The sequence below is a fragment of the Notolabrus celidotus genome, chromosome 15, assembly GCF_009762535.1.
Source record: "Notolabrus celidotus isolate fNotCel1 chromosome 15, fNotCel1.pri, whole genome shotgun sequence".
Taxonomy (NCBI): domain Eukaryota; kingdom Metazoa; phylum Chordata; class Actinopteri; order Labriformes; family Labridae; genus Notolabrus; species Notolabrus celidotus.
In genome coordinates, this window is record NC_048286.1 from 2,969,404 (window position 1) to 2,995,591 (window position 26,188).

The 26,188-nt window shown below is 39.8% G+C and overlaps 1 protein-coding gene across 1 annotated transcript in view; it reads right to left on the minus strand.

Moving 5' to 3' along the window:
* The window catches only part of LOC117826709 (supervillin-like), a 75,389-nt gene that overhangs the window by 13,952 nt on the left and 35,249 nt on the right, over window positions 1–26,188 (minus strand). The window contains exons 15-26 of the mRNA XM_034702966.1: window positions 21,593–22,106; window positions 15,891–16,023; window positions 12,486–12,542; window positions 8,030–8,180; window positions 6,935–7,027; window positions 6,745–6,825; window positions 6,467–6,644; window positions 6,213–6,385; window positions 5,789–5,944; window positions 2,855–2,991; window positions 2,445–2,592; window positions 1,863–2,008 (exon numbers count right to left, since the gene is read on the minus strand). Coding sequence (XP_034558857.1) covers window positions 1,863–2,008; window positions 2,445–2,592; window positions 2,855–2,991; window positions 5,789–5,944; window positions 6,213–6,385; window positions 6,467–6,644; window positions 6,745–6,825; window positions 6,935–7,027; window positions 8,030–8,180; window positions 12,486–12,542; window positions 15,891–16,023; window positions 21,593–22,106 — 1,967 coding nt within the window. The remainder of the gene's footprint in view (window positions 1–1,862; window positions 2,009–2,444; window positions 2,593–2,854; window positions 2,992–5,788; window positions 5,945–6,212; window positions 6,386–6,466; window positions 6,645–6,744; window positions 6,826–6,934; window positions 7,028–8,029; window positions 8,181–12,485; window positions 12,543–15,890; window positions 16,024–21,592; window positions 22,107–26,188) is intronic.

The following is a 26,188-nucleotide window of genomic DNA, read 5'->3' on the forward strand; positions in this document are numbered from 1 at the left end:
CAGCGTGTGGACAATCCTTCCTTCGGTATAAAATACAACTCAGAATCTAAACACATGAGAAAAGAAGAAACATGAGGGGGAAACTGTCATTAATTCCACCACAGAAGAAGAAGACAGACCAACAAAGAAGAGTGAGCAGTTTAAAGCGAAAATGTTGGATGTTTCATCATTTATATGCAAAATGAGCGATGAAGCTGCAGATCCTTTTTGAGGCCTGGTGTCCTGAACCCATTTAATTTTGTCAGCAGCAGCCGCTCAGCACAGATGGATGTAGGAGGCTTTTTTTTTTGCCATGGCACCTGCTGTTGCTAAGCAACAAATTAAAACCAGCTTGCTAAACTGAGATACAGCAAATATCAATATGCAGAGCTCGGTGCCTCGCAAGACATTTTAAGGCACATTGACACAAGAGAAGAGGTGGTGTTTCATCAAATTAAAGCTGAAGAGTAAGAGCTGAACAATCCTGCATGAGAACAAGATAAAATCTATCCTCTCCAGGTTAAAAACAATCACATGATGCATGTTACAAACAGGTTACTTCCTCCTTCTTGAGGTATAGTTTACATGATAGAAAGAGAAAGTGACACCATCCGAGTGTTTAAGCTGTAAAAACCTTCAGTTATACCTTGAGGCCTTGAAAGTTAATGAAAGTGTCTCCTGTGGTCAGTGTCACAGCTCTGGTATGATCACAGACAGAATACACTGTATAATACACGGACGTGGTCTCTGTGATGTCAGCTACTGGTTTCTGAAGCAGAGTTTTGAAGCCTATTGACGGCGGCGGCCTTTTCAGTCAACCTTGAGGCAAGGAGGTGGAATGGAGGCTAGGGGTGGGCAATGATTTTTTGACTATTCTAATATTCGTTCATTTTAAAAGTACAGTTTTTCATCGTTTTTACAGGTTCCTGGATGTAATACGGTATTCCACCACACAGTGGCGATATATAGAGCGTCTTAAAGCTGTTTGTTAACCACATTAAAGAAGAGAAGAAGAAGAATGCTAACTGCATTAAATAGCAATAGAAGAAGAAAATAATAGTGACAGTCGCTGTGATTTTCTCCATATCTGAATCTGAGACTACTACACATGTATTTCCAGAGACTGAGGATGGGTGTAAAATGTAAACACACACGCCACGCTGCGTCACAGAAACACGGACATAAAACACTGAGATAAAGATTGGCAAGTTCCAGCTGCCAATTGCCATTGCAGAAGTGTTATAAACTGCAGTTCCTCGAGTGTCCACTTGAGGCTGGTTGCAGAAACACTGTAAACCACATACACACCCATTCAAAGAAGACCATCTTTACAGCAGAAATAAACATGTTTACAGCCTGGTACAAAAAATGTTAGTCTGGATAGCTCACTTCTCTATCCAGGAGTTACATTTTTCATAACACTGCAGTTTCGAAGATATTAAGATTACGAGTCTTCCAATGAGAGGCACAGCTAACTTGACTGACAGGCGGGCACCCTGTACCTGCTAGCGAGGAGACTAAAGGCCCGCCTCTCTACCTCACACTAGCTCAGATGAAGTTAGGTTGAGTTCAGCATTTCCAATATGGCGGCCGCTGACAATCAGCATCAAAAACAGATGGTTGACGTCACAGATACTACGTCCATTTATTATACAGTCTATGGGCTAACAGCTGCAGTGTTCCCCCTTTCAATCAAGTCAACCGTTATGTAGGCAGAACTTGTATGTTTGAATCAGGCTGTAATCATGTTTATTGAATGGGTGTGTATGTAGTTTCTGCAGACAGCCTCTAGTGGACACTTGAGGAAGTACAATTTTAACACTTCTGCATCAGCTTCGTATTTTAAGACCGGAGGTTACCGCTTCACACAGAGTCCCACTGACCTCTTTGCACGACAGCAGAGAGCTGCGAGGGACCTTCCCCCACGCGTCGTCATCGGGGACCAGTTTGTCGTCCAGCAGCCTGAAGATACAGTTTGTTTCTACGATCGCATTCTCAAACTGCTCGTCGTCCTCTGGTGGGCCTGCCGCTGTAGCATGATAAGACGGACAAAAACAGTCAGTGCAATCAGGATGTCGGGCTAGATGGGAGGATTAAGCAGAGAAAGGATTTGTAGCATCTGCAGCCGTCTTAAAGAAGAGCCGAAGCACCATCACATTCTCTAATACTCTCAGTTATAGTCTCATATGTGTAAGAGAAGTTCATGAAGCCTGTGCATGCTGTTTTCAGTCATAAAGGCAGCACTGTGAACTCAAAACATGCAGAAATCTGTCTGGTAGTTTCAAGTGCTTCTCTGAGCTCATATTTCTTAACGGCTGATATTCATGGGACAGTTCATAGACGCAGCACGATGCTTCAGACGTCACCATCTCCTGTCCAAGCTCTGATGTGTTGTATTCTCACAGTTTGCTTCACTCAGAGGAAACAAGCTTTGGCGCTCCAGAAACTAGAAGCCCATGACTCACGTTGATAAGCAGTCTGTCCTCCCAGGATGGTCCAAAACGTCTGGGTCTCTGGACCCTGTGGATTGACGCCCTCCTCAATAGTGGTCAGCTGTGTTGACTTGCAGCCCATGTCCTTCTTCGTTTGCAGGAAGGTGGCCAAATCTACCGCCTGCAGGTGAGGAACAAAGATTTTTGGCTTTAAAAATGACAGCAGGGAAAGTTTCAGTGCACCGCTCAGGACGAGGAGGCAGAGCAGGGAGACGAAGTGTTTTGACAGACGTCCTTTGGAGAGCCAGCAGAGCCTGAGATCATGTGCAGCAGGAGGAGCACAGATGGGTTTATGCATCAGTGTGTGTGAGTGTGTGTCAGTGTAAGTGTGTGTGTGAAACTGAGACATAATCATCTCTGATCAGATTCATCAGAGAGCTCACCTTGGCCTTCTCGATGACGTTGGAGAACTCTCCCATCCAGACGATGCAGTGCTCAGGAGTGACCAGCAGGAAGCAGTCTCCGCTGTTCAGTGAGGACGCTCTGGGCTCGACCAATCGGGTCTGAACGTGACGACGACCTGGAGAGAATAAGTTTAGTCATCGGCTTTCTTCAGTGCATGTAAACAAAAATGCGTTTCATATTCAATTAAAGTAACTGTATCTGTGTCATGAAACAAAGCTATAAAGGCTAAAAACAAAGCTCGATACGCACTCTGCACATTCAGAAATACACTTAAAACACAAGGATACAAGCTAGAGGTCAGTTAGCTTAGTTTAGCTTAGCACAAAGATTGGAAGAAAGGGACAAAGCAAGCAGCAACCTCCAGGGTTGCAGCAACGAGTAAGTGTCAAACTGCAGACCCTCCAGTGTCCATAATCCACTTTTTATAAAAGCAGAATTAAACATGTTTACAGCCTGATACAAAAACAGGTCTCCACACCTCATTTCTTTGAGCCTATTAACTGAGAGCAAGGCTCATGGGAAAGACTGACTAAAAGACTGAGGGAATTGCTTGACTACGGTTCTTTATATGCATGCGGCCTCTGCCTCTCTGAGAATGTTGGGCTCAAATTGTATCTGGTTTAGGATTTCACACACATCACTGTGTCTTGTACGATAAAGTGCTTTTGTCTCCCTTAAAAAACAGAAGAATGAAGCATTGGTATACTGTCTCTAAAAGGCCTTACTCAATGAACTGCTGTCTTTTTGCTCCTCACACTGGACTGAGCTCTAAGGTAACACTGGATTATTTTATTAGTCTGGAGGATTTAAAAACTAGGATTAAAGATCATCTAAAAGAAGTGTGTCGTCTGTTTTACTGCTGAACGCCACTCATTTATTCATTGAAGTAAACGTTACTTGTTGTCTGTTGTTTCCAAAATTGTCCGACCTCAGCTCCACATCTTCCCCGATTTCTAAATCAGCCAAAAGTTAGTTTGAGTTTGCGCCATCTTTGGGTTTCATAATGCCTCTTTTAAAAACCAGTGGGTGGAGTAGACCAGCTCTATCTGAGGGTAACACAATCTGTGTTTAAACCATGTAAAAACAACCTGTTTATGAGTCAAATGAAGTTCACTATATCTTACTTCTTATATCTATTCTGACGCAGTGATGATGATGATGATGGTTATGGTGTAAATCAGGGGTGTCAATCTCATTTCAGTTCAAGGGCCACATACAGCCCAAGTTGATCTGAAGTGGGCCGGACTAGTAAAATCAGAACATAATAACCTATAAATAATGACAACTCAAAATGTTTCCCTTTGTTTTAGTGCAAAAAATTACATTCTGAAAATGTTCAAATTTAATGAACTATATTTTTACAAAACAGCTGTTGTATTTTGAATCATGATGAGTCTCATAGTGTGGCCAAATATTATATTCCCTAAGCCCTGAAACCTGCTGAGAACACACCAAACATACAGGTTACCCATTCACCTGACACAGAGTGAAATGAAAAACAGATAAATCATAATAGAGAAGGTAAAGTTGACTCTTCTTGACCCCCCAGCTCCAGCATGAACAGTTTGCTTGCTGGACAGTGTTGTATGCAGGGGTGTAGTGCTAGTTGTGCAGGAGCGCACCTGTGACGCATGCACATGTATGGTAAGCACGCACACAATATGTGGCTCCTTTGAAGATTGTGGTTCTACCACTCCTGCTGTGACAAGTGTACACATGTGTAAACTTTATCGCTAATTGGATCATGAAGCGCTCTAAAAAGTCTTTATGAATCTTAACCGGATTATGCAAACAGCAAGTCATCTATTTTCTCATTTTGAGGGAAAAAAAGTCCCAGAGCACCGTTCAGCACTGATTTTTGCGACCCCCAGAGGATCTATTTGAAATAGTAGTTACTTTTATTGAAAGGTCTTCTCTATCATTTTTTCACTTTGCAGTGTCATCCAATGGGGCCGGATCGGAGCTCCGACGGGCAGGTTTTGGCCGGCGTGCCGTATGTCTAAAAGCCCTGGTGTAAATGATACTAAGAATTATGGTTCGTACTACTGCTATTATTACAGTTATTATTGTCATTATCATGAATATTTAGTATTTAGTTATAGTATTTTTATTTACTTATTTTAAAATTGTAATGTATCAAACTACTTACAACTATTGTTATCACTCTTATTATAATTTCATTATTATTATTATTATTATTATTATTATTTCATTATGATTATGATTATTATTATTATTATTATTATTTCATTATGATTATTATTATTATTATTATTATTATTATTATTATTATTATTATTATTATTATTATTATTATTATACATAGTAGTATTATGTATCCATTTCTTACTTGCCCACAGAACTATTCCGTTTTTTTTTTATTAATTTATTTAATTTGTATGTCATGGTAGTAATAATAATAATACAAATTATTATTATTAATATTAGTAGTAGTATTTATATATCTTTTTTAAATTCTATTTTCCTTTCTTTCTTTTTATTTCTTTATCTATTATTATTATTATTATTATTATTATTAATATTATTATTAATCAATTAATTTATTTTCATTTAATATTTGGTCTCTGTATTAATTTTTAATTTAGCTCACACACACACACACACACACACACACACGCACACGCACACGCGCACACACACACACACACACACACACACACACACACACACACACACACACAGAGCTTTTTAACTTCCTCAATGCTTAATATTACATTGCATTCGTTTGTTGCTAGTCACTAGTTTGTCTCTGAAATGTTCACTTGTTGTCTAGTCTTTCACTTCACTATATATTAAATCAATGTGTTTGAAACTCTTGTAGTAACTGATGTGGTCGGGAGTGAAACAGAGCTCTTCACTCTTCTACCAGCAGATCAGAATCAGAGGTTTACCTTTGATCTGCATCAGCATGAGGTTCTTGTACGGCACGGCGCTGTTGTTGGACATCTGCTCTGAAGCGTTGACACTGCGCAGACTCACGCTGCTGAAGTTCTCTTTGCTGGCGAGTCCTGCCAGAGCGGCCTCCGAGTACTCTGAGGTTTTATTCACTGGGACGAGGAAGAGTTGATCAAATTAAAGTCAAACAGGCGGTGGAGGAAAAACTGCCTCATTAAAATGTAGCACAGCTGAGTCCCTGATGTAAACACTGCTACAGAAATGGGTCAAAAGAGGCTTCGTTCTAATTAGCTCTGTTTACATGATATAAGAGGTAAGTGAGTTTATGCAGTTTTGTAAGTCCTAAATAATGATAATATTTCTAACTCCTCCCCCGGGGAACACAGAAACTTGAAGTGAAGCTGTCGCCTTCACACTCACGCTTCTCAGCCTTCATCCTCTTGCTCTCAAGCTGAGCCACATTCAGCCTCTGCTCAGTGTACTCGTGTCTGATGTCCTCTCTGGCTGCGAGCATCTTCAGAGGGTTCCTGGACGACTGCACGTTCCTGGAGGGGCGCACCATCCGCTTATGCTGCACCATGGCCGAAGCCAACCTGTTGAAAAAAAATGTATGTAAGGGCGTGCACGGAGGGGGTGTGCATGAGTTTTATGTGGAAGCTCCGTTGTTTCCTTACTTGGGACTCTGAGACCCAAAGATGGAGTCAAAATCCTCACTGATCTCGATCCTGGTGGGCATGCGAGGAAACTCAGCGACGTGTCGGTAGAACTTGGAGAAGATTTCATCGTCCAGCTTCATCACTTCCTTCACGGCTTTTTCTGTCACTGTTAAGGTGGTTTCCTGCAGACCGGCCACTGATCAACAAAGAAAACAAAAGAGAGGCTAAAGAATTCACATGTATCACTTCACAGATTACAGAGAGGTCTAATGATGAAGGTGAATCATTCAACACACCTTTGCTGTTCAGGCGTCCCAAAAAGCTCTCCAACTTGTCAAGTTTCTTATCAGACTCCATGTTTGGTTTGGCTTCAATTTCTGCAAATGAAGGATGTGATATCAGTGAATGTGAGCTCAAACGCTCTCTGATAGATATTTCTGTAGCCGAGGAGGCAGTGATGACAGAGGACGTGTAGATCTGTCTCACCCTCTTGTGGTTTGTTGACAGCAGGCATGTTGCTCTTGAGTTTGGTGCAGACCGGTGACAGTATGGGACTGATAACTGAAGAGGCTGCCAGGCCTGCAGACACACAAACACACATGACTCACAGTAGGCAGAAGGAAATGTGGGACACAATGAAGAGAGAAAGAGGGATGACCTGTTACTGCAACTGAAGAGTCATGCTAACATCGAAATATGAGGTCATTACCATCTGATAGAGAGCTGCACCTCTCCTTTGGAATCATGTACCAGTCAGGGTCCGGGAGGCAGACACCCTCTCTACTTTTAAGAGTAGGCTTCAAACTTTCATTTTTGATAAAGCTTATAGTTAGAGCTGGATCAGGCTTGGAGCAGCTCTTAGTTATGCTGCTATAGGCTTAGACTGCTGGGGCAGCCAACACACTGACACAGGGATCCTTTCTCTACTCTCTATCACTTACTTTAACTCTTCCTGTCCCATTAAAGTTACTAACCATAGACCTTTCTGGAGTCCCTGAGCTCCCTTGTCTTGTAGGTTCCTCTGGATCTCTGCTGCTGTGGACATGCCAGACTCCAGCTGCTACAACTACTAGTATCTGTCTCTCCACTATCATCTCTCTCTCTCTTCATCTCCCTCTCTCCCTCTCTCCAACACGGTCTCAGCAGATGTGTGTCTACATGAGTCTGGTCCTGCTGGAGGTTTCTGCCTGTTAAAGGAAGTTTGTCCTTGCCACTGTAACTTGCTAAATGCTGCAAAGTGCTCTGCTCATGGTGGATTAAGATGAGATCAGACTGAGTCCTGTCTGTAAGATGGGACTGGGTCTTATCCTGTCTTGATGTTGGGTCTTTGTTAATAATAGAACATAGAGTACGGTCTAGACCTGCTCTGTTTGGAAAGAGTCTGAGGAGAACATTTGTTGTGATTTGGCATGTAAATAAAGATTGATTGATTGATGTGGGTTTTATGTTAGCCCTATGTTGCTGCTTTGAGGTGAAACTGTCGGTTGTAGAACATTTTCGTTAAATGAAAAGGCCCCTGCGTTTTCAAACAGAGCTCCACAGAACAAATATAGTGGGATAGAAACAGGTTCGGGGTCTGACCTTTCTTGACCATGCGTGCTGCCACGGTGTACTGTGTGGAGTCATTAGCTGCCCCATGACCCTTCGTCTTCCAGGCATCCTCACGAACGGAAATCATCTGTTTTCTTTCCTCGATGGTCATCTGGGCGTCATTGTCCTCTACTGCTGTTTTCTGCACAGAGAAGAGGGAACCAAAGAAGTGGTTAGATAATGAAAGAGTACTCGGATAGAGCCAAGGCTTGCATGCTGAGCAGGCGGACTGACAGCTGTCATTTAAGCGTTATTCCACCTTTTCAGAGTTGAGATAAATAATAACACAACAGGCTGAATCCCAGGATAACAGAACAGCATTATAATAAACTTTCACTATAACTTTACATGATGCAACACTTCCATCAGAAGAAGCAGCATCAAAGCAAGCCGATATAAAAGATCTGATGCACTCAAGCCCTCTTACACAGGACTTCAACCACATCTGTGTCCGGTCCGTGCGGTCCGGCTCCATGCTCTCTCGTCTGTCAACACCCCCCGGCTACATTTTCAGAACGTAACATGGAGCAGGACTGTCGGATAGCTGGAGTCATGTGACCGAGGTTTTCCTGCAGTAATCACTGAATCAAGGATTCTCCTCCTCCTCTCCTCATCCATGTTGTCTTTCTGGTCCTCTGAAAACCTCTGACCTGTTGACTCCAGGCCTGGCTCCGCTCATCATGACTTTGGTTTGTTGTTGTAGTTAAGTGAAATACGATCTGGTGATAACACAGAGTGTTTTATTCTGAAAATTAACAGGATGTTTTCATTTTGTTTTGGTGAAACCTGACTTCCTGTCCCGCTCCATCTGCTCTGTTGAGATTGATGCGTCGTGCTCAGGCATCCAAAATAGAAGTCTTGTGTATCTGATCAGGAGGACTCCGACCTGCCGGATCAGAGACGCAGGCGGAAAACAACGGAGCGGATCCAGTGGAAGTTAACACATTGACTAGAATAGAAATCTATCAGATCTGGAGCTGTGATGGATCAGAGACGGACCAGACACGGAGCTGGTGGAATTTGGCCGTAAAAGCAAGTCCTCTCCAGGCTTTGTTACCTATCCATCCCTCAATAAGAGCGATGGCTCCAGACAGAGATGAACTCATGCAGATACAAATCAACAGCACCCAAAACACCCTTCACACCAGATGCTGCAAACAAAGCAGAGAAGATCAAACTCGATGCGGTGTAGCGCACTCGAGCGTGCTATCTGCGTGTCCTTACCTGACCATGTTGCTCAATATATTGACACTTTTGTCCGAGGGGGATAGGAGGAGAATAGGTGGAAGAGAAGACAGGCTCCTGAGGATGAAGAGTTCAATGGAAAAGTGAAAGACAGAAATGGAAAGAAGGAGATGACGGGCGTGCAGAGGAGGGAGGATGAGGGAGGGATGCAAAGGAGAGAAGAAACTGAAAACGCAACATGACTTTTGTTCAACTGTTACAAGATCCTATTTAGAAGTTATGCAGTAAAGATACCTAAAGGTGCTTGAAGTCTATGTCATGTTCACTGTTAGTAACCAAGAAGCAAACTGCAGCCACTGCCTCTCTGACACTTAGTTTAGACGACTGTGTCACAAGGAGTGTGAGTCAAACACAGTGACGGATTTAAGAAGCATGATGTTAAAGTTTGTCTTGACTTATATTTTGTTAGAGGGACTTTTAATGCCTTCAGTGAGAGGACTGATCCGTGCACAGAGCAGGAAGCAGGGACTACAGGGTGAGGGTGACATGCTGCAATCGACTGCCTCAAGGACTACAGCCTCTCTTTTATATTTGAGTAATCTTAAGAGGACGTTAAAAAGTCCAAATAAATGTGCAAAAATAAAAATCCTATTATAACCAATCTTTCCTCTGATTTCTTCTGTAACCCACTCAACCACTGAGTATACCTGCTCAAGAAATGAGCAGGTGGTCTCTGTCTGACAAAATGCACTTTGAGGCCTGGACTCTTGGATGGGAGTCTTATTTTCTTACAAATAAAAAAGCAGAAACACTGCGTTTGATATCACTGAGACAAACTTGTTGTTATGAGAGGATAAAGACTGTGACGAAAAACTTCTCGCGTTGCTTTCCCTCGCCACTAATTCAAAGTTATTCTGACAGTAAGGGCCTGTGTCCACTGACAGCATTTTTTTATTCCTGCGGCGCCCACCATCTCAATTTCAGAGTGCTAACTGATGCTAGGTTATGAATATTGTTCCTCTGCACTTAAAATGATCTGACTGCTTCATTGTCATGAGTTGATCTTTAGTTTGTTTTCGCCTTGTTTCCTCCCAGTCTGTTTTCTGTGTTAGTCATCCTCTGTCTTCCTTGTGTTTAGTGATCCATGGCTGTTTCCGAAATCGCCTACTATACTAGCAGTACGTACTGATATGTCCAAAATTCAGTATGTAGTAAGTAGTATGTGAACAAGAGCAAAATCTGCAGTAAGCCAAAACTCCCCGGATGTCTACTGATTCGGGAAAATATCTCAGTATGCATCGGACCAGTATGCCTCGCGTACTGTTTCCCACAATGCACAGCGCTCGTTCTGCTTTTTCTTTTTCCTCATTTTTTGACGGGAGGAAATCCGTTTTTAGGTTCTGTGAATATTATCAAATTACATATAAACCACTTCCTAACTTTTTAAATCATAAATGGATGCTAAATAAGCATTTTATTTATCGGCTTCGCCGTTGTTTACTTCAGTAAACCAGTAATCCAGTGACGTCTGGCTCAGCATTCTGCATGACAGATCGGACAGAACAGTCATACTACATACTAAATTCAAACACAGTATGTAGTAGGCAATACCTACTGCCTACTACATTAGTAAGTAGTATGTAGCAGGCCATTTCGGAAAACAGCCCATGTCTCATGTTGTAGTCTATTGTGTATTTTTTTGTGTCTCTTAGTTTGGTCTGTTGTGTTTCCTGTTTTATTTTGTAGTTCTTGATCCCTGTGTTTCCAGCTTAGTTTTACTTCCTGTGCACCTCTTGTGTGTTTCCCTCCTTTTTTGATTACCCTCATTAGTTTCACCTGTGTCGATTACTCTATGTATTTCATTCCTCTGTTTCCCCTGTCCTTTGTTGGAATGTACGGCCCAATCTCCATGTCCACACTCACACACTCACTGACTTTGAGGCGCGTCCCCGCTCAGTCCGTGAGGGCTTAGGTCTATCCCACTGTCAAATCAAGTGTGTGAGGGATCTCTCTCAGACTTTTGGAGCCCTTTTTTAAGTCTGCATTTTTGCAGACTTAGGCTGTTTTCAGAACCGCCTACTATACTAGCAGTACATACTGATTTGGCCAAAATTCAGTATGTAGTGTGTGAACAAGAGCAAAATCTGCAGTATGCCAAAACTACCAGGTTGTCCACTGATTCAGGAAAATGTCACAGTCTGCATCAGACCAGTCTGCCTCACGTACTGTTTCCCACAATGCACAGCGCTCGTTACGCTTTTTCTTTTCTCTTCTTTTTTGACGGGGGGAACTCAGTTTTTAAGGTGCTGAGAGAATCATTAAATTCCATATAAACCACTTCTAAACTTTTTAAAACATAAGTGATGCTAAAGAAGCAGTTTCTCTATCAGCTTGGTCGTTGTTTACTTCTGCTTTCTGAAACTGGATATTCAACGCCGCCTGACCCAGCATCCTGCAGACCAGATCCAACAGAACAGTCAGACTACATACTAGATTTAAATGCAGTATGTAGTAGGCAGTACCTACTGCCTACTTATATAGGCAGTATGCATTTGAATTTAGTTTGTAGTATGACTGTTCTGTTGCATCATATCAGCAGGATGCTGAGCGAGATGTCACTGGATTTCCAGTTTCAGAAAGTGGAGGTAAATAAAGGCCAAGCTGATAGAGAAACTGCTTCTTTAGCATCACTTGTGTTTTAAAAAGTTAAGAAGTGGTTCATATGGAATTTAATAATTTTCACATCACCTAATAACTGAGTTTTGTCAAAAAAGAAGAAAAGAGAAAAAGCAGAACGAGCGCTGTGCATTGTGGGAAACAGTACGTGAGGCAGACTGGTCCGATGCAGACTGGGAAATGATCCTGAATCAGTAGACATCAGGGGAGTTTTGGTATACTGCAGATTTTGCTCTTGTTCACATACTACATCCTGAATTTTGGTCAAATCAGTACGCACTGGGACGGTTTCGAAAACAGTCTATGTCATTTTACAACAGCATCACTTAAAGAGGCTTTTCCAAAGGACAAAGCAATACGGTTGTAGGGTTAACGTTTACATAAATCCTGACAGGTCATCAAGAAAGCTTGAAACTGCATCGGCAACTTTCTTCTTATCTCACCGTTTCAGTAGCATTAAAGTCAGACAAAGTGCAGAGCATCCAGAGGACAACAAACTAAGGAGCAGCAATCACACAACACCCACACAAAACTGTGATTGGACAACACGCAAGCTGATTGGTCGGGAGTTGCCAACAGATCTTACCCATAGCTGCTCAGACACAGACACAGCGGAGTAGTCCTGAACGACCCCCCCTTCCTCCTGAGGGGTTAAACACAGGGGAGGGACTCAGTCAGAGGGAGGAAGAGGGGGGGGGCATTGTTGATGTAATGGGTTTTGGTGGTGAGAGTGCCTGAAGGGTTACCGTCCAGGGTTTAGGCAGGCTGTTTCGCCCAACAGAATACTAATGTGAAGTAGATGAGGAGCAGGAATAGAGGATCTTAGAGCGTCTAAGTTGGACTTCTGTAACCATTACTCGACGTCATGAAGCTTTCCAAATCTGATAGTGTTAAAAAAAACGAGGGAATCTACTGCCAAACCCCCAGACTGCTGATTCTACAAGCAGATGGTCCCATATGCTCCCCGTTTTACAGTGTACAGGGGTCTGGATGATGTTCTGATCTGGACCACTGGGCTCAAACAACAGATGGACTAAAGGAGGAAATGAAAGGGGCACTTAGCTAAAAGAGCAGAGACAGGAGCTGGCATGGTAACCAAGAGGGACGGGGGATGAAATGTGGCACTGGTGCTTAGGATGGCTAATGTTGGAGCCCTGTTCAAACATTCACAGTCAATAGTACAGGCTGAAAGGGAGAGAATCAAACCGGGTTTTATGGCCACTATTCCTACTGTGGTGGTGAACTATAGCAGAGATGTTAACAAACAAGAGCTTTACAAACACCAGGAAGCACTCTTACATGAAACAGGGTAGGTTCAACGAATTTGTCTTAATTGTTTATATAATAACGTAAGAAGAAGACACTGAATCTGAGGATGCAAAATGTGGAATAACCTTCATGATAGGAGTCCAACAAGGGACAAATGTTTCAGTGCCTTAAAGGGACAGTTCAATATATTTGAAGTAGGGTTGTATGAGTTACAAGTCACAAGTTATTGTACTAGACACAATGTATGCCGGCGCTCTCGGACCCTTTAAAGGTGACATATCACGCTTTTTTCATCAATATATATTGGTCTAAGAGGTCCCCAAAACATGTCTTTAAAGTTTATGCTCAAAAAAACACTTTGAAATCAGATTTTGGTCTGCCTGAAAATCCCTCTTCTTCAGTCCTCCTCTGAACACTCTGTATTCCCTCTGACCACGCCCCCTCTCCAGCACGTTGATCTAATGTTTACATGTTGGCTGAATATACACGGCTGCTCAGAGATCACATTACTTCAACCCTCTGAATCTGATCCAGAATCTGATCCTGACGGAGAGGCGCCTGTAGCAGGACCTTTCTGAAGGATTGGTCACAGATTTAGTGTTTCTTGTTGTTTTATTTATCAGTATGTCGACGTGTGTCTTGGTACACAGCTACGAACATATAGCTATGTGGCTATGCTAACTAACGCTAGCACTTATCCATGGTAAATAAAAATCATCCACTAGATCTTCAAATCTGCAGACGTGGGGAGTAAAACCGACCTCTGCCAGAAAGGCAGCGAGACCTTTTCTGAAGGATTAGTCACTTATTTAGTGTTTCTTGTGTGTCTTGGTACACAGCTACAGCTATGAAGATGTAGCTATGTGGCTATGCTAATGAGCGCTAGCACTTATCCATGACAAATAAAAATCATCCACTAGATCTTCAAATCTGCAGACGTGGGGAGTAAAACCGACCTCTGCCAGAAAGGCAGCGGGACCTTTTCTGAAGGATTGGTCACAGATTCTGTGTTTCTTGTTGTTTTATTTGTCAGTATGTCGACGTGTGTCTTGGTACACAGCTACAGCTACGCTATGTAGCTATGCTAACTAGCGCTAGCACTTATCAATGATAAATAAAAATCATCCACTAGATCTTCAAATCTGCAGACGTGGGGAGTAAAACCGACCTTTGTGTTTATTAAGACAGCCTACAACTAGCATGCCTCCCTCCTAAGCTCCTTGTTAGCACACATTTGTGCAGGGAATGAAAAACGGAGGAGGGATTCAGTATTATTTTATACAGTCTATGGGCTGAACAAGCTCCAAGCTCTGACTCTGTGACAGACCGGATATTGTTGTGACGTAACAAAAACACTGAAGTCTGAAACGGCTCGTTTCACACACATTTACAGAAAGGTGTAGAAATCAGAACAGGGGCAGAATGGATTTTTTTCATTCTCGGGGGGTTTGTAGACATGCCAGGGACACATATTTCAGGTAGAGAACCATTAAAAAGTCCATTTTGCATGATATGTCACCTTTAATGTTAAACTCCAGGGAGAAACAGCGCACAAGCTAGGTTACAGTGTTCTGCAGATGGGGCCAAATCTGCCACTTAATTTACCTAATTTTTGAAAAACTGGTGACATGCAACCCCACTTCAAAAATACTGAACTGTATCTTTAAACCTTCTTTTCAACAATGTTAATGTCGTTAATGACGATAAATGTTCATCAATGACCCTTTTTTTCATGTCGAAGACGATCTAAAGTGCATCACTGATGGTAAAGACTCAGACAAAGTATGTTTTTTTGTTAACAGGATGATGAAACAAAAACGTTAGTAAACATTCAAAATCCATGTTTCCCCCCGCTGTGCGTCTAATCTTTAAAAATAACAGCGATCCATTCCTGTGACAGGCTGCGTTATTATTTGAGGGTTAGCAGTGTTAGCTTGGTCTCTACCTGTAGCAGGTGTGCTGTGTGAACCAGCTCTCCCCGCCTCCATGCATCTGTCTCACTTTCATTTGATGATTTGTACCCCCCGGTGTGTTTCAGCGACAAAGACCAAACTGGGAACGTTACTATTTGCTGTTTTTGCCGCTATAAGCGTAAAAAGGTGTGTTTCAAACTTAATTAATTCCAGTTTGGTGCTACATTAGACATGTAAGACTAAAGCTAGACTAAAAAGGGCTGAAAAGACTAAAATAGGACTAAAACGGGCATTTTCGTCTAAAGACAAAGACTAAATCTAAAATAGCTGGGAAAAGTTAACACTGCTTTTCAACGGCCAGCAGGGGGCGATCTTCACAGGTTGCACTCCAGAGTCCAATCACAATACTTCTCAATTTATTTCAGTGAACATTTGAACAACAAGTGTATCCTCTCCATCATGTTTGATTGATCCTTTTCAAACAGAGTGATGCTCATTGAGTCAGTTTTGTGAGGAACTTTCAGTTTGCAACATTTTTGCGCCCCCTGTGGACAAAGTGTGACCTCTAACCTCTTCGCAGCTCTCGTCCTGTTCATGTACAGTATAAGTAGTGTTTCCAGTCACAAATATCTCATCCTGCATTCTTCTAACAGCTGAATGTATCACTCACTGTGAAACCTACACCAAACAGGCATTAAATATTAATTTATGTTCAGATCACATCGGGGGTGTAGAAATCCTGGCATGGTACACACTTCTTTTACACGTCTTATAAGATCATTTGCAGCCTGCGTTTGGATCAGACTCACCTTCTTCTGACTGGTCTGCTCGTTCTCCTTCAGCTGAGTCTGCTGCTCGGTGGACGCATCCTTAACCACTTCCTGTTTCTTGTTGATCCTGTTCCTCCAGTCTTCCTCGCCGCTCTTCTTCAGCAGAGCCACCCTGGCAACAAAACAACATAGAAGGCGTTTTAATACGACACTAAATGACAGCTTGACTCACACGACAGCGAGGACCCTCAGGTCTTCTTTTAGTGGACTGGTACCAAAGCTAGAACAAAGACCCACGATGAGGGTGCCTTTTATCATCATAAAATCCATCATGTCTGTGGAACACACTACCTGAAGATCTGAGGGGCTGCACAGAGCATCAATATTTTTAAAATCAAACTAAAGACCAACCTTTTTAGTCTTGCTATTAACTGAATTTTATTATCATAACAGTTTTATTTCACCTTACTTTATTTATTCTTTTATTTATTTATCTATTATCTAATATTTGTTTTTTTGTTTTTTATTATCTGTTTTTATTTATAATCTCATATTTTAGACACTTTTATTTATTGTATTCTATTTTATTTTATTCATTTATTTATTTTTATTTTATTTCATTTCATTTAAGTATAGCATCTTATCTTTTTTTAATGGTTAAATATTTAAGTCTTTTATTATCTTAGAAATGTTTATTTTGGTGAGTTTAATTTCCTGTGTTGAGTTTTGACATTTTATTTTACCTCCAGGGTTTCCTCATTAAGATATCATGAGAGCAACTTCTTTTTTATTTTTTTATTGATTTATGGATTTTATTTTTTATTGTTATTATTAGTATTGTTGCATATATTGTGTTCCTAACCTTAGGATTGTGGGGAGGGTTTGGGGTCGGGGCTGGGGTTGGGATTAGGATGGAGGTTCTTTTTATTTTTATATCTTTCTTTTTTTAAAATGTATTCTATTTGAAGTTGTTTTTATGTACAGCACTTTGTGTTCAAATGTCATTGTATGAAAAGCGCTTTATAAATAAAGTCTGATTGATTGATTGATATCGGACTGAGAAGCAACCCTGAACACATGTTTAGTTTGGGATTACACCTCAACTTCACGATTCCACTGACAGATCTGTCATGTGAGTTTAGGCTCTGCAGCCAGTCAATTCTCAGACACATCACTGTAAATGTATAAACTGTATGTGGGTCAACTATTGGATAAAACGCCTGGTATAAATACACTAGGTGTAATGCCTAATGTGTACAAGCTACACAGCTGCACAAAAACTGAACATTGTGGACATTTATGGAGGAGGACGGTGTAAACTCTCTCTCTGTGGGACACCCCAAAGAACTGACTGCCTGTAATATCCCAGTGACTCTTATTCAACAGTAGTTAAGGCTTTGAAGGTACTATAAAACATTAATGATGTTATTTGTTTCGCAAAATTGATGTTATCACTAAACTGACTGAATGTTTGATTCCAGTTGTCTTTACATGCATTTCTTCAGAGGACTGATTTGCAAAGAATTATGAGGTCTTAAGGTCTTTGTAAGCTTGACCTCTGACCTCTGACCAACAAAATCTGATCAGTTTAACCTCGAGTAAAAAAAGAAGACCTCCATGCATGTATGAAATGTTGCGTTCAGGAGAAAGGAACAGACAGACGCATGACCTGGAAACATAATTCCTCCCGCCTGGCTGTCGCAGGCACAGAGGTATGAAACTCCTTCAAGGGTGAAAAACCAGGTCAGGGATTTCTGCACCACAGCGAGCTTGAACTTGGCTGTTAAAAAAAAAGCTCTACACAGCGCTGATAACGGATGGCTGAGGGGTAACAAAAAGTATGTCATCTCTGCTCCCTGAGTGTGGACAGGGCAGAAATGAGGGCAATATGAGGGATTGACCAAACCTCAGAGGATTCAAACAGTCCACATGAGCTCTCTGCAGACAGGGAGGAGAAACACTACGTGACTAAAATTAAACCTCTGTCACCTCCAAATATAAAAGAAGGGAGGATTCAACCTATATTGTATAGGATCAGGCAGACAGTGACTCCTCCCTGATTCTGTCTGTAAACCTATGAAGCTCCAGCAGGAATCTGTGTAAGTGACTAATCTTTGCTGACATCTTAGATTTCACCTTGTAAGCAGTGAGCTCTGATTGGATCCTGGATCTGTGAATGGGATTAAGGTTGACTTGTGCCTGCAGCTTCACTCTGCAGGATTTAAGGAGCACATTAAACCCTGAATTTTCATCTGAGATCAGCCTTTAATTCATCACAGTGAATAAAACATCTGATTATCTGTAAACAACAGAACATTTTCCCTGTTGGATGGAGGTCCGGGTTTGATGGGGAGCTCGTTCAGTCAACGCATCATCCCACCACGGTGCAAGACTGAACGCTTCAGACGCTACTTTGTGCCCACCGCCATCAGACTGTTCAACAGTAATGGAGGCCACAGACTGCATCACGCTGACAACTGACGCCACGCCGCCCCCCCCGAACAGATCCATACCATCCCTGTATTGTCTGTCACACTCCATCATCTCATCTCGTACTGACTCTCTGACTGCTGATGACATTAGATTGCATATATTACACTAAATTATATAATTATCTTTATCATATTATATTATGTTATATTACATTATTATTGTTTATTACAACTAACGATCATATTACATACCCATATTTATTTATTATATTGCTTAATCTGTCATTACCAAACCACAGTGGTGGACAGTAACTGAGTAAATTTACTTGAGTACAGTACTTAAGTACATTTTTTGAGTATCTGTACTTTACTTCAGTATTATTTTTTGGGGGTACTTATTACTTTTACTCCACTACATTCAGAGGACAATTATTGTACTTTTAACTCCACTACATTTCTGTCAGTGCTCTAGTTACTCACTACTTTATCTTTGAAGTCAGCTCACAAATGTCCTTCTCTTTTCTGAAATCTGATCCTAAGACAGTAAACTGTGTTTGTGAAGTTCTGTTTGTCTCAGTGGTTTAGTCGTACCTGTATATCGTGCGTCTCCACGGTTGAACGTGGAGCAAACACAGAGCATCACTCAGATCAGTCAGTTCATGTAGAGGTGGTAATGATGGCTTTAATTCTCCACCTGTGCACCCATGGTCATATCTTCAGCCCGTGTTAGAGGTTTTTGAAATGAAGAATGATACGTATGGTTTGAAATGTTCTCCTTGTTTCCCACTCTGCCCAAACAAACAAACATTCACTGTCCAACCTGAGAGAGCGTGTTGAGCTACGTAACGTTTCTTTAACTCCAGATGAACATTTCAAACTAAGGTGTCTGTTCTTGGAGTAACTTAGTGTCTGTTATTATCACATGGTAGTTTTTAGAGATTTCAAGTAATGATTTCTAAATAAACAGAATGTAACAGAATGTACTCCTATTTATTCTTGACTGACCTCATGCTTTGTGAAAATACAATGTTTTAAGATATTTTAAGGAGTACTTTGAATACTTCAGTATTTTTAAAAGGAAGTACTCCAGGACTTTAACTTAAGTAATAATTTGACAGAGCAACTTTTACTTGTATTGGAGTAATATTTAACATGGAGGATCTATACTTTGACCTTAGTAATGAAGCTGTGTACTTTGTTCATCACTGCCAAACCATAATCACACCATGTCAACCTGTCCCTATTGAAACATTTTTAATATTGCCTGTAATTACTGCTATTTAATCCATTTGTAACATTTGTACTTATATAAATTAAATTTGTAACATTTGTATATATCTAAAGTGTATTCTATCTTTATTTATCTATTTTTATTTTTACTTATTTTATTTTACTAATTGAGACTTTTTCTTGATTGTACTTGTGTTTGGGTTGCTGCAACAACTGAATTCCCCCCGGGGATCAATTAAGTAATACCTTATCTTATCTCATCTCATCTCATCTCATCTCATCTCATCTCATCTCATCTTATCTCATCTTATCTTATCTTATCTTATCTTATCTTATCTCATCTTATCTTATCTTATCTTATCTCACCTCATCTCATCTCATCTCATCTTATCTTATCTGATCTTATGATGGCCATACTTTAACACCATTTTGAAGCAGTCAGCTTAAGAAAACTATCAGCCACACAAAATGTGTGATCTTGGTAGAGATAATTACGATGATCCAATATATCTGAAAGAAAAGAGTACATCTAATAATCTATGTTATCTTTAAAAGACAAAGCAAAGCTTCAAGTGCTCTTAAAAAACTCAAAGACTAGGTTTGCTCAAATAATGACTGGAAACATTGATTTATTTTAGTTGCAAAAGGTAGCAGGCCTTTATTTGAGGCAGGCCTTTATTTGAGGCAGGCTTGTAATAGAGGAGGACCTAATCTAACTGGAGTGACGAGGTTCAGAGCCCTGAGGCCAAAAACAAACAATGCTCTGCTGCTGAAATAAGTTTTGATCAATATGTGAGTTGACTGAAACTAAAATTAAATGAAAGCAAAAACTCTGAATATATTTGAATATTTAGTATTCTATTGTCTTATTGTTTTGTGTTTCTTCCAATGCTCTAAAAATGATTATTGCTCTGTTTGTTTACTGTTGACAGCACTGTAAATTCTTCTTTGTATGAATGGTGTTTCATAAATAAACCTACCTTCCTTGCTTAAAAAAAGTGCCTGGATTAAAATTCAAATGTTATAATTTTACTAAGATTTTCCTCCAAATGATCCTGTGTCCCTGTGGCCTTGGTGGGAAATGTTCCCAGCTTGCAAGGGCTTTGTACGGCGGAATAAACACAGACACACACACAAGCCGAGCATTACACAATAACAGTTACCAAATTTGATGAAATGCCCGACAGGATCAACATATTTCATGTGCAGCCAGCCACGAATAAGAAGCTTTTACTGACAGTGTCAGAAAAATTTGCTCAGTTTAGATTTTTTTGGAACTCTTGTGTATTTTTTGCAATCTTCAAATTATGTAAAGGCTGTTTTATTATATTGGCAAAGAGTGCAACAGAAGCAGAACCTGAGTGGTGACATGGTTTGCTATTACTATGACAAATAATAGATCATTATTATTATTATTATTATTATTAATAATAATAATAATAATAATAATAATAATAATAATAATAATAATAATAATAATTATAAAAATTATAATTATAAAAATAACAACAATAAAAATAATGGTACTTAAAATTACAATAGTACAATAATAATAATAACAACAGTATAATAATAATAATAATAATAATAATATAATCATAATAATAGTATAATAATGTTAAAACTAATTATAATAGTAGAATAATAATAAAAAATGATAGCAGATAATAATAATAATAATAATAATGACAGTAGAATAATAATAGTAAAATAATAATATTAGTATAATAATTACAATATTAATAATAGTATAATAACAATACTAATAATGATGATAATACAAATTATAATTATAATAATAATAATAATAATAATAATAATAATAATAATAATAATAATAATAATAATAATAATAACAGTAGAATAATAATAGTAGAATAATAATAGTAAAATAATAATATTAGTATAATAATTACAATAATAATAATAATAATAATAATAATAATAATAATGATAATAATAATAACAGTAGAATAATAATAGTAAAATAATAATAGTAAAATAATAATATTAGTATAATAATTACAATAATAATAATAATAATAATAATAATAATAATAATAATAATAATAATAGTACCTCTCCCTGATGGACATCTGTTTGCTGGACATGCCGTCAGACAGCAGGTCTCCAGAATCTGTGGGGGACAGCAGATCTCCAGAATGGACACTATGTTTGCTGAAGTCCTCGATGTGGTCCAAAGGCATGGACTGGGACTTGACCAGTGGTTGAGGGAAGGATTGCGGTTTGGGTGGTGTTTGTGGAGGCACCTGGGGTTTGGGTGGAGGCGGAGGAGCTGTGTGTGAGAAAGGCTTGGGGAGAGGCTGGACGAATCCCTGAGGTTTTGGCGGAGCTTGAGGGATTTGAGGGGGCTGAGTGAACGGTTTGGGGTATGTCGGTGGGGGCTGGGGGTGAGATTGGAGGTCTGATGAAGGTTTGGGTGGGGCTGGAGGAGGCTGATGTGTGAAGGGTTTTGGAAGAGTGGCAGGGGGCTGGACTGGTGTTTGCTGCTGGCTGCTTGAGACGTGAGATACTGCTCTGGATGAGACTACAGCTACCAGCGGTCTCAGTGGAGCAGGATGATCCAACGAGTCTGAAAGAAAAGAGTACAGAACTTAATAAGAAATGCTCTCTTTGAAAGACAAAAAAAAGCTTTATGTTATCTCATAAAACTCAAAGACTGCTTGCTTAAACAAAGACTGGAACCTTTGTTTCTTTTACCTGCAGAAGGTATCAGGCCTTTATTTGAGGCAGGCTTGTAATAGTGGCGAACCTTTCCATTTCACTTTATTTTGACACACTCCTGTTTGAACTGTTTCAGTTAAATCATACCTCTGTTTATACAAAGTCAGCACTATTGTATTTGCCAAAAGCAGTAGCACCCTTGAATATAAGTGGATAGGGTCCCTTTATTTTGAGGCTTTAATTGTGAGAGATCTGCAGTAGCATTTCGTGGAAAACTCGGCGCAACATTTTACTTTATTTTTATTGACACAGTTTGTTAATTTTGGTGCATTTTATTTGTCTTCCAAAGGTGGTGAGGGCGCATTCCGTCACTGACCACAGGCTCACAAGATTAAGGTTAATGATTGGCATTTGCACTTCTATAGATTAGAGAAACTACGCCCCTGTATGTTGTTTTTATTTATTATTTTTGTTGCCATAAAACAGCGAGCAGCTTTGAACATCTATCTTCTTTAACTACATTTATCTTTGATTGAAAGTCTGCAGCCTGTCTGATGAACCTGTACCTGTACCCCTGTGGTAAAGACAGAAGGGTTTAAGAGAGGGTTGCAGGACAAACCTGATTTCCAAAGAAGTTGCAAAGTCAAGTTATTAGAGGAGCAATGTCTAGATGGCGCTGTGTTTTTGTTACTGAAGTCAGTTTTAGGGGCGCTCTCACTGTGGATGTATGCCTGTACCCAAGCCATGTATATATAGCTGTACAACCGGGCTTTGTAAGGTAGATGTACAGTATAGTTCAAAATAAAGATGAACATTGTGGAAATACATGCTTTAATCTAGAAACTCAAGGGTTGCATTGAAAATAACTGTATTGTTTGAGACACCTGTGAGGAACTTCTGGTTTGTGTAAATTTTGGTGCCCCCTGTGGACAAAGTGGTACATTACATAATTGTTGATTTTGTCCTGTACATGCTTAAGTTGTATTTTTAACAAAAAAATATTATCCTGCTTTCTTTTGACAGTGAACTGTATCACTCTCCCTGAGGTTTAATTCAGAGTGCTGTAAATCATTTGTCGGACACCGACCCCTCACAGCGTTTACAGACATTGAAAATTATAAAATAGAAATATTAATACTTGTTGAGTGATGGTTTTGTTTGCTTTTGTGGGTCATACAGAGGCATCACTGTTAATTTTGTTTAGTTTTATAACCAGCAAAAAACTCCTCACAGGAGCTTTGAGTTGATCACCTAATTAAAGCTCCTGTGAGGAGTTAAGAAGCTGACTGAAGTCAAAGTTTAGGACTTAAAGAAGCAAACAAGGCCATGAGCGACAAGACTGATAATTCATGTGTATCAATTTTTGATGCTTGTAAACATTGTCAGCTACATTACAAGTCAAAAGTCTGGAAACACCTTCTCAATCAAGGGTTTGTATTTATTTTAATTATTGTAAACACTGTAGATTAACACCAAATACATAAAACTATGCTACGCAAAGCAGAATCTGTTTTATAATTTAGATTCTGTAAAGTAGACCCCTTTTTCCTTCATGACAGCTTTGCACACTCTTGGTATTCTCTCAGTCTGCTTCATGAAGTGGTCTCCTGGAATGGTTTCTAATGAACATGAGCCTTGTCAAGAGTTCATTTGTAGAATGACTTGCCTTCTTACTGTGTTTGAGACCATCAGTTGTGTTGTTCAGAGGTAGGGTTAGTACACAATGGATACCCCTATTTGACTACTGTTGTAATCCAGATTATGGTTAAACCAGATTATTTCATAGTTTTGATGTCTTCAGTATTAATCTACAATGTTGAAAATAATTAAAATAAATAAAAAACATTGAATGAGAAGGTGTGTCCACACTTTAGACTGGTAGTGTAGGTGTTAGACAAAGTCAATTACATCACACTGCAGGGACAGCCTTTGTTGACATTGAAACTAGGATGAAACTACTTACGCAGGTACAGGAGTGGATTAACAACAAGATTAAAACTACCATGTTGTATATATTGGAGGCCGAAATTGATGCAAATGGAAATTACCTCATAGACGTTTTAAGGTGTGCTTGGTTTGATTGCACAGAGTATTAAGAACGAGATGTATATGCATCCTTTTTACTCCTTTGGGGTCCAACTTTATTAGCTTGTGTCAGTCAGAGACCTAGTAGAGGTAGAGGAAATAGCGTTAGAGAAGGCCATTTATTATTCCCCAATAAGTTCAAGGGACGACTGTCGGGAACACGCTGTTCATTTCACTGAGGTTTGCAAACTGATCAGGTGTTTTGAGGTCACGCGTAAGTGTGTAAGTTATGTCGCACTATATGGTAGGAAAAACCATATATGGGCATCAAAAGAGTCACTAAAGAAGAGTGTGTAGGAACAACCAATTTTAAAGTCTCCGCTTGGCTTCAAGAATCTTTTAGACTTTAAGATTATTTTATTGTTTTTTAAATCTCTTCATGGTCTCGCTCCTTATTTATCAGATTTATCATATGAGCCTGTGAGAGCCCTCAGGTCTTCAGGTAGTGGACTTTTAATGGTACCAAAAGTTAGAACAAAGACTCACGGCGAGGCAGCTTTTTATTATCACGGCCCACAAATGTGGAACACCCTACCTGAAGATCTGAGGGCTGCACAGAGCATCAACATTTTTAAAACAAACTCAAGACCGACCTTTTTAGTGTCTCTTTAACCGAGTTTCATTCTTATAACAGTTTTATTTCACCTTACTTTATGTATTTATTATCTAGTTCAAATTTTAGTCACTTTTTATTTATTTATTTAATTTATTTATTTATTTTAAGTATAGCATCTTATTTTCTTTTAATGGTTTAATATTTTAGTGTTTTATTATCTTAGTAATTTATTTTATTTTGGTGATTTTAATTTCCTGTGTTGAGTTTTAACATCTTATGTTTCCTCCAGTGTTTCTTCATTAAGATATCATAAGAGCGTTTTTAATTTTTTAATTAATTTATTCTATTTTCATTAATATTATTATTATTATTCTGATTATTATTAGTATTATTGTTGCATATATTGTGTTTTTAACCTTAGGATTGTTGGATGGGTTTGGGGTCGGGTTGGGGTTGGGATTAAGATGGGGAGTCTTTATATTTTTATTTTTATTTTTATATATTATTCTATTTGAAGTTGTTTTTATGTACAGCACTTTGTCTTACAATGTCATTGTATGAAAAGCACTTTTTAAATAAAGTCTGATTGATTGATTGAACAATGAATGTAGGTTTATTTAGTAGTTGGATGCAATAGAAGTGACCATAATCTGCTTCACATGCATGCACCTGCACACATGCAGCAGCTCCTGCAGAGAGGACATGTTATGGCCGTGTATGCTGCTGTGTGTATCCGTATCTTTAAGACTGAGGGGACAAATACAGTATCTATTCACATGGTCACGTTTTGGGGCCCCATGTAGGGCAAAGCACTGGACCCCACAGTGTCTCAGGTTTAATGGCCGTCTTTTGTTAAGGTCAGGGTATGGGATGGTGTTAGGCATGTAGTGGTTAAGTCCCCAGGGGAATTAGTGTAAGTCAATGCAAGTCCCTCCAGCCTCATGATACTGAGGTATAATGGGCTCGACTTAAGTGAAGATCAACCCATGCAGAACTAAATAAGAGTACAGCCTGCAGACAAGGCTTCCATTGTGTCCTCCCAGTCCTCTACCTGCTTCATGGAAGTGCCGGCCAATTGTTCTGCACCCACACTGTCACAGAGTGCAGTTTGTGTGCATGCATGGGAGAAGACCACCCCTGGACACATTCTGCATTAGCACATAAAAACAGGTCAGGTCCTTCATTCTGTAGCATGAGCACGACCAAACCCCATGGGCGTAATGTGCTGCAAGGAGACCACAGCCCCTTAAAAGGCGACGGCGGCGGCGAGCACACACGGCTCGATTTAAGACCATTTGACGCCTGTTAGGTGACAAACTGCCTGTCAGGAAGGGGCTTCCTGGTCCCAG